The sequence below is a fragment of the Cephus cinctus genome, unplaced genomic scaffold (genome assembly GCF_000341935.2).
Source record: "Cephus cinctus unplaced genomic scaffold, Ccin1 Ccin1_scaffold0215, whole genome shotgun sequence".
NCBI lineage: Eukaryota > Metazoa > Arthropoda > Insecta > Hymenoptera > Cephidae > Cephus > Cephus cinctus.
Genome location: NW_014332933.1, coordinates 139,685 through 148,613, shown reverse-complemented (window position 1 = coordinate 148,613; position 8,929 = coordinate 139,685). Strand labels below are relative to the sequence as shown.

Below are 8,929 nucleotides of genomic sequence, written 5' to 3'. Positions count from 1 at the left end.
GGGGGGGGGGGGGGCTTCTGTGGTTGCATAACAAGAATAGTAACGCAAAATTAATTAGAAAGAAGCTTCCTCTTCAAAATGAATTTATAAAACTGAAGGATGAAGGATAGATATGAGAAATTTCTCTCTCTCTCGCTCTCTCGCTCTTGCTGTCTTCAGTCTCGTCGGGCAGCCTAGATTAGGCTAGAGTAAATAGTGCCAGTCGCGGCAGGCAGCAGCTTGAGGATGCGTGGGCGTCGACCGTCAATCATCAATTTCGAAAGCCTAATGAGGTTCTTTCTCTGATGTATTTAACGTATGGCTAAAAGCCTATAGTGACTATGACGATTGAGTAGACATCCTTGATTTCTAATAAGGCACACTCTCTACACGGAATATCGTTAGAATAGCATTTGCAGGTATTGGTCCGTTTCTCCTCCAGTTAATAATAGCAATAGACGCTATCGGATGAATCGCGAAAATATACTCTTTGAACGTTTAAGTAAGGTATAACAGTTAATTGCGTATCAATATGCACTGCATTTAACCACGGAGAAGTTGAACGTAGGGTGGAAGTTTCCTAGTATCTTCTAGAAACGATGCAGATGATGATGACCTCGTCGACGAACTTTCACTTTAGTTCTAACTCTAATTTTATTTCTAATTACGAAGACGCTTAAATTTGAGTATATCGATACTCCGCCTTACAAAGAGGAATAATTCGGATCAATGAGATACCTGTTAAGCGTATCATTGGGTAACATTGCACGGCAGTTTATTCTTGGGCAAAATTACTATTGAGATGTTGATGGGTGTGTAGCTCTATAGGTTCAATCAGAATCATTTTTTTAATATCGTTTTATTTAGCAATAAAGTTCTTGTCGCGCGTACGTATTTTTTGAGCGGATTTTCAGTACCGTTTCAATGAGTTTTCAAAGAATCAATCATGAGGTCCTTTAACTTGGAGATTTTTGCAAGATTTCTCTTAAAACTACTGAGGTTAAGAGGGTCTATTTCTGTGCTGCTTCTTTATCGATTTATTTCTATTGTTAACTAAAAAAACAGTGAATCGATCCCTTTAAATCATTTGTCATTTAGGATCACATTAAAAATCTATCGGCGATATATGTTGACGTTATCCGATTATTGTGAAATTTTTTGTTTTCGTATACAGGGAAAGCAAAGCTGATAATTTTGACTGAAATATGTGCACATCAAGGTAAGACCAGCAAGTTCTCTCATTAATTCTCTAACCATGTTCATGTTCATGTAATATTTGTCTAATGCATCGTTTGCGGATAATTCGAAATTTCGGAAGTCGAAAGATGCCGGTTGTATTAATGATCTGAGAAATATAAATTAATAATTAACTGTCCCACGTTCTATTAATGTTATTTAGCCAAAAAACATTGCTAACGCGCAGATAAGTGAGTGATTGAAAGCTTCGCCACATTTCTTCGAATTTTCCTACTTTTTTCAAGCGCTTATTACTATTGCGTGTAGCGGATTAGTTACTAAAGTAAATCTAATCAAAATCGAAATTAATTAAATATATTTTCTACTATAACAATGTCGCGAAGGAAATTTTCATCACTCGCACAAAAAATTCTATTTTCGCATTTACTTATTCTCTTAAATAGTTTTCACTTAATTATAATAATACGATACTACCGACGATCCAGTGAAAAGAGTAACGTCATACTGCAGTTGGTAAGTAGTAATAGTAGTAGCAGTAGCAGTAGTAGCAGCAGTAGCAGTATCAGTATTCTTGTTGCATCTCTCATTTAGGTTTTGAAGGAACACGAAAAACAATCTTGCGGAAAATATTTTCATAATTGTTGCTGTCGCCGTTGCCAGTCTTCATTATCATCGTGGTCAACGTCAACGTCAACGTCAACGTCAACGTCAACGTCAACGTCAACGTTTTCAACAATAATTTTCACCGTCGTTATCCAAAAGATCTTCATGCGAATTCATACCAGAGAGAGAGAGTGAAAGTTCTGAGTAAATATATTTGTACACCTTAAAGCGGCGCAGGACACATCGAAAATGGGTCTCTCAAGTTTAGCTCCAGAGTCTCCACCGGTACAGGTCCATCCTACTCTAGTGAGTTTATTATTAAAAGTTCAATGAATCGAGATACATCCAGTATATAGTGATTACTTGGTCCTCGCGATACTTGGGAGAGCTACTCTCGATCTGTGTTCCGTCGTGACAAGGTTACAGAATTCACTAAGAAGAGAAAAGGAGAGGGAGGAGAGGATTCCTTTAGACGATAAGTTCTCTATTAAAGGTAAATGTAGTAACATGAAGAGTCAATTAAAATTGCTGAACTTAATACGGAAACAATTATTACAATTGTTTGAATATCCCGATCATATATGATGCTGACATGCAGAATTGGTTGTTTCCTGAAGAAAAGTCCCTTGATGTTGTTCCGAATGGAGTAAATGTTAGAGAGAGGAGGGATAGATACACGATGCATGTAGTATGTTTATGCATAGCGTCTAGAAGAGTCAGGGGAGGAGAGCAGGAGAGATTGTGCTACATTGACGTTGGGTCATAGGATATGGATGGTGCATTTGATACCATATTAATGAAATGCTCGACCGTGTAACACGATGAACTTTACTAGATTTTTGTATTTCATTTTTTTTTGTTTTCCCTTGAGAAACTGGCAAAAAGAATGCAAGGATGGATGAGAGAATTGGAGTTTGTACATAAAGACGCGAGCGAGGATAATGTAAAAGGTCTGTAGTGGCATGGGATACGACTAGCATTGATCGTCTCTCTCTTATTTGCAGATATTATGTTTCAAAGATCACGATGCTGCCGCAGGAGTGCGATGGCAGTGAAATGAGCGCAAAGGTATTTAGCGACAGTACCGAAATCAGGCTGATTCCACAGAACGTTGTCGGGGGGGTAGGGGTTGCGATTGGGGTCGGGATCGTCGAGGAAAGCATCTTCCCATGTACCATTTGCGGCGAGGGTTTTATATCGAAGCAGGCGCAGGACGCACATCTCAAGACTCGACACGAGGAGAAGATCCTCGCGGTCGAAGTGGAAACCGATTGCGAGACCGAAGTAACTATAGGAGAGGAGGAGCAGCAACAGCAGCAGCAGCAGCAGGTCAGCGAGACTATTGGCGGCGGCGGCGGCGACGGCGGCGACGGCATAGCGACTTCGGGTGGTGCTTATGCGTGCGAACACTGCGGTCGATCGTACACGACGCCCTCGGTCCTGCGGAAGCATCAGCTGGTTCACACCGGCGAGAAGAGTCACACCTGCGAGACTTGCGGCTACGCGAGTGTCCATCGGCAGAATCTCTTGAGCCATCAGCGCCGCCACAATTTCGAGTACAAATTTCATTGTGAGATATGCGGCACGGGATTCTACGCGAAGAGCAACTACCTGGAGCATCAATTGATGCACTCGAAGGAGAAGCCCTTTCAGTGCGAGATATGCAGCGCGACCTTTCGTTATCGTCAAGGACTTCGACTTCACGCCAAGCTGCACCAGCCTGATTACGTGCCACCTCAGAAGAAGCATCACTGCGAGCTCTGTAACAAGCGCTTCTCTAGGAAGCAGGTCCTCCTGGTGCACATGAAGACACACGGCACCTCCGGTAGTCAAAATGAATTCGTCTGTCATATATGCGGCAAGGCCGTATCCAGTAAGACCTACCTGACGGTGCACGTGAGGAAGCACACGGGGGAAAAGCCTCACGTCTGCGACCTCTGCGGCAAAGGATTCATCTCGCAGAATTACTTGAGCGTCCACAGGCGCACTCACACCGGCGAAAGACCTCACAAGTGCACGCACTGCGAGAAACGATTCACGCAGAGGACCACTCTGGTCGTTCATCTGCGGGGCCACACTGGAGACAGGCCTTATCCATGCACCTTTTGCCATAAATCTTTCGCTTCCAAGACTATGCTCAATTCTCATCTCAAGACGCATGCGAAGCAGAATGCTCGCGCACAGCAGGAGCAGCAACAGCACCACAATCACCACCATCAGCAGCAGCAGCAGCAGCAAGAACAGCAGCAACAGCAACAACAACAACAACAACAACAACAAGAACTGCACTCACAACGTCACGACACAGCGACCGTCATGTTGCCTGGCTAGAAGTGTGAGTGAGAAAGAGAGAATGAGACGTTGGCTCTCTTTAAGACGATGAACTGACACGTTACGAGCAAAGAAGTCGAACGGACAGACAAGCAAGTATAGAGACAAGTAAAGAATAAGTTGGGTAGTTTGGTGCTTTGAAATGCATTTCTTTTACAAAATAGAATCTCTATGATTTGACACGCAAACTGCTAACCGCTGATCGCTAAATGCTAACTCGGTCCGTATATTGTCTTCATCGAGTAAATTCTACGTTATAAGTTAACTTTCCGATTCTAGAGACTAATAATTATTTACATGACTACATACGAGATTATATTGACTTTTTGGGACGCGTTTTATACAATTTTTTGAAAGATTTATTTATTGTTTCGGTTTCTATATTCTTTGCACTATATAAAAAAAGGTATTTAGCTCTTTTCGCTATGGCACACGTGATATGTAAGGCTCTCACTGTGTACAGACCAAGCCTAGCAATGGTTATTATGTATACTTTCTTCATAAGTGCTTATCAACATCCAGAGATCACATACACAGACACACTATATATATATAGCCTCGTAGCAAAAGGGTTAAAAACGTTTGAAAATCTCATTCAGACAATTTCACAGGCTTTTGACCACGAACCAAGGAAAAATGGATTCTCTCATGACTGTGAAAACGCCATAGGCCTTAACTAAATATTTCTAGCGTTGATTTTGACGCCGGTGATGCAGCTACCTTAGAGATTTGGCAATCCGGAATGCGGATGCTGTGTGCCTTAGTTCCTAAATATCAACCGTCCTTTCATAAGTGATTCTTTCGAAATTTTTTAGCGCTATTCGCTCTGAAGTTCGGGAGTTCTCGAAAGCTTTTTCCGTCCGTGCGATACGCCTTAAATTTCGAATATTCTTGAAGATTTCTACACTTAGACATTCGAGACCTTTTGATATTCAGTTAGTTCGATTGACTTTGCACTGACTCAAGGCGAAAAGCGGCCGTGGTTCGTAAAGGTTGCATCATTCGTAAGTTAAGAGACATTGTTTTTCTACCGTGGTAGTTATTATAGATCATCGACTATTCTGATCGCTTCTTTATCGAGACGCATTTTTCATCAAGCTAAAAGGTTGTGACGATTAAAGAATTCCAAGTAAATTGGAAACATATTTAGGAATTAGACAGTAGAAGCATATTGCTAACAGTCCAGATGACTAACCATCCGAATTTCAAGTTTCTAATTTACTACGAATGCACTGTAAGAGGCATATTAAATCGTGAATACTCGGAAACCTAAAGCTGAGCCTGAACGGCGAATAACGGTGAATCTGTGTTTTCTTGGTTTCTGTCGATAGAGACGACCCTATGATATGCCACATACGTCATCGTGAGTGCAAATCCGATCGAACTATCTTAGGAGTGAATGTCGCGCTTTTATACGTGGCGCGAGATATGCTCAGAACTCTCTACTGTAATTCTCATTGTTAGTATTTTCTTTATTTTACTAGCCGGATTTGTTATTCTCTCTTTTACATTCCATAGCAATTATTTTTTAATATTTAAAATATCGGCCTAAAATGATATATTAGGAACTCTTTCGTTAAAAGTATTATATGTATATGTGTTAGCTTCTTTGTTACTTCAGACGATTCGAAAATTTATGAGAAACACCGTTCCAGCAATACTATTAAATTACTTTATATTGTTATCTGTCCTTTATAATAGTCGCCTAATCTAGTAATTGCGTTATACACATTTTTATATAATAGTAATGATTTCTTTGTTTCACACCCACGCACGCGCAGCGCGTGCCGCCTTGATTTCTTCTTAATTCGCTCTTCATCATTGTTCTTACATTTTTAAAAGTAATTCACTGATATTTAATCATATTTCCTTTTTCACTCTAAGCATGGTTGCCGATAAAGACGATTGTAAATGGTCTATTTTTGTTGTAAATATAAGTTTCAACGAAGACGTTCACCTTGTTCTAAAACTTTTATACGTACATGTTAGATTACAAATGTTTTATGACATATGTAAATTTGTACCTGGAAATGAATATTACTGAGCTTCAACTGCGATGCTCACGAAGCCCTCGGCTTTTTCGTAAATTCACCTGAAAATTATCGCATCTTTGCTTCTTTTCATTTCACAATCGTCGTTAACTTTGCAGAATACATTGGATCGGAGTCCAGCTTTTGACTGACCCTCATTCTCACTCTTTCACTATTTCATTCTTTCACTCTTTCACTCTTTCTCCCTTTCTCCCTTTCTAAGACTGGGAGGAGGTTACATTTTTACAGAGGTGGTTTGTTCTTCGAATACTTTATTCGGTTGTACGTGTACACGATGTTTATGTAATAAAATAACATTATATACTTTTGAAGATGTTGTATGATACTTTTCTACTACCCATCGTTTTCAGTTGACATCCAAGAAGGCATTGGTTTTGGGGGGCGTGAGAGGGGGAGCCTAAGAGGAGTTACGGGATGCATCGATCGCGGGAATTGTCGACCATCTCTCTTCTGGACAGGCTAGTCTCGAATTCGGTGAAATTACAATGGGCTCGGATCATGACGTGCGTCGATCTTTTCGTCGAAGGCGTTCGCAGCTTTTGTTCCAACCGAGGAAAAAAAAAAAAGAATTGGTTGACGCAGGCAGGAAGGGAAGAGAGAGTCGCCGGGAAGACGTCGGGGTTACGTCGGATGTAGCTATTTGGGTCGCTGCTTTCTGCTTCTGCCAAGGCGTCTCACAGTCGCACGAATCGTCAGAAGAGAATCTGCGGCGGATGCTGCGCTTCAGAGAGATAAGGACAAAGCGAGGATAATGGGTGGATAAATGAGGGAGGAGGAGGGAGCTGATGATCCAACAAGATGAGAGTCGAGATTTCCCCTGCGTAACGCAATGCTCCATGTTCTCGTTGCAGATCGCGCGAGATTCGGAATCCTTCGCGAAAATCGGACATCCGGCTCGTCTGCGACTTCCGCGACTTCTGCGACTTTTGCGACTTCTGCGGCAGGTCCTTCAGCGAGAGGGACGAGCTGCACGCTCATCGTCGTGCGCACAAGCCGACCTACATCCCGGAGCACGGGCAAGAGCCGGCGATGTACGAGTGCGACTTTTGCGGGATGCGAATTCGCCTGAAGGACGTGTTTGCCGAACACAGGCGCATCCACACCGGCGAGGAGCCCTATCGGTGCCAGAGCTGCGGGCAGCGATTCGCTACGCATCGGAGACTCTACTGGCACAGAATTCGCGAGCACATCCAGGAGAAGCCCTCTTCCACTGCAAGGTCTGCGGCAAAGCCTTCAAGCTTCGACAGTTCCTTAACGTCCACATGAAAATACACGATAAGGTTTTCATCTGCGACGTCTGCGGCGCTTCGACGGCTACGCTCTGCAATCTTGAGTGTCACAAAAAGCGGCACAACAAGGAGTACGATCTCTTCTGCGAGACATGCACCAAGGGCTTCTACACGAAGGCCAGCCTTCAGCGGCACCTGATGACGGGCACTCGGGCGAGAAGCCCTTTCCCTGTCCAACCCTGTCCAAGGAGGAGCTCCTTCAGCAGCCGAGGCTGGCTACCGCAAGCTGCACACGGCAAGGCACGGAGCCCGCGAGAAGAAGTACACCTGCGGATTCTGCGATTTTCAAGGTTCACATGCGAACTCATACTGGGGAGAATTACGAGTGTCGCGTGTGCGGGAAATCGGTCTCCAGTAAAGCCTACCTGGGCATCCACGTGCGCGCGTTCACACGGGTGAGAAGCCGCACGCTTGCGAGATCTGCGGAAAGGCCTTCAGCGCCAGGAAGTGTCTCAGGATTCATGGGCGCACGCACACCGGCGAGAAGCCTCTTACGAATGCTCACACTGCCGGAAGAGATTCACTCGAAAAGGGACGCTCGCTGCTCACCTGAGATCCCACCTGAGGTCCCACCGGAAGGCCTCCGACTCCATCCTTCTTTGATTCTCGTTACTTTAATCTCTCTTCTCTTCCGATCCCTCTTCAGCCCTCCTCTCGCTTCCCCTTTTGCAACCATTGCGCCCCGTTCGCATCTGCAGCTATGTCTGCGAATGCTCTCGCCTTCTCTTTGTCTTTTACGAATTTTGTATATCAGAGTTCTATGTTCCCTTCTTGACACTTTTTTATGGCTCGCGTGCAAATAAATAGTCCAACGAATTTTCTCCAAGCACGTTACTGCTACATTCCCCCGTCTCAATACTGTCAATACTATTATGCCAATAACCCATTCATATTCGACGGGTCTTTCTCCATTGGGAAGTCAAAAGCATCCTTCGCTTGCAGCGTCTTGGAATTGATCCTCGTATCTATCTAAATGTCGAATCGCTTCGAACAACGAGACTGCTGGTTTTCTCTCTCGGCTGGCGCCGTCAATCGTTCCTGATTAACGATTCGCTCGATTAGCTTGTTGTTGGGTTGCGCTTCCAAAAAATCCACTGAATACTTCCTCTACGGAAGGCAGATGTTGTAAGCACGTTGAGAGGACGTAATGTCCTTTTCGCACGTCATTCCTGCATTTAGCCAATTTGTTGTCTTTGCAGGCGTTTGGGGATAGGCGCTATAAGAAAGACGACAAAGAAGGTGAGTGTATCGAATCATTCGGCAGAAGTCCACTTCCTCCGGTTGAACCTTCGAGCAGCTTTGGATAGCGAGAAGAGTCAGAGGGGGAGGGAGGTGGAGGAGGTGGAGGAGGAGGAGGAGGAGGAGGAGGAGGGACAGGGAGCCGAGGGGTTTCCTGATGCTGTCGGAGGCAGGGGTCCTCAGTGCGATCCTCCTGCGATCGTGCGCTTCGGCAGGAGCCTTCAGGAGGGATACGGCGGG

The 8,929-nt window shown here is 44.1% G+C and overlaps 2 protein-coding genes across 16 annotated transcripts in view; both read left to right on the top strand.

Annotated features, from left to right (window-relative positions):
- LOC107265174 (zinc finger protein 587) overlaps positions 1-8,929 on the top strand; it is a 59,653-nt gene that overhangs the window by 9,265 nt on the left and 41,459 nt on the right. The window contains exon 5 of one of the 15 annotated variants that reach the window (XM_015734331.2): positions 2,784-6,060. The exons of the other annotated variants lie outside the window; for them this stretch is intronic. Coding sequence (XP_015589817.2) covers positions 2,784-4,110 — 1,327 coding nt within the window. The 3' untranslated portion in view covers positions 4,111-6,060. Of the gene's footprint in view, positions 1-2,783; positions 6,061-8,929 lie in introns of those variants that run through there. 15 annotated transcript variants of the gene reach the window in all.
- Positions 6,388-8,052, top strand: LOC112493948 (zinc finger protein 568-like). The gene has a single exon (XM_025082232.1). The coding sequence runs from the start codon at positions 6,947-6,949 to the stop codon at positions 7,847-7,849; it is 903 nt and encodes a 300-aa protein (XP_024938000.1). The 5' UTR covers positions 6,388-6,946; the 3' UTR covers positions 7,850-8,052.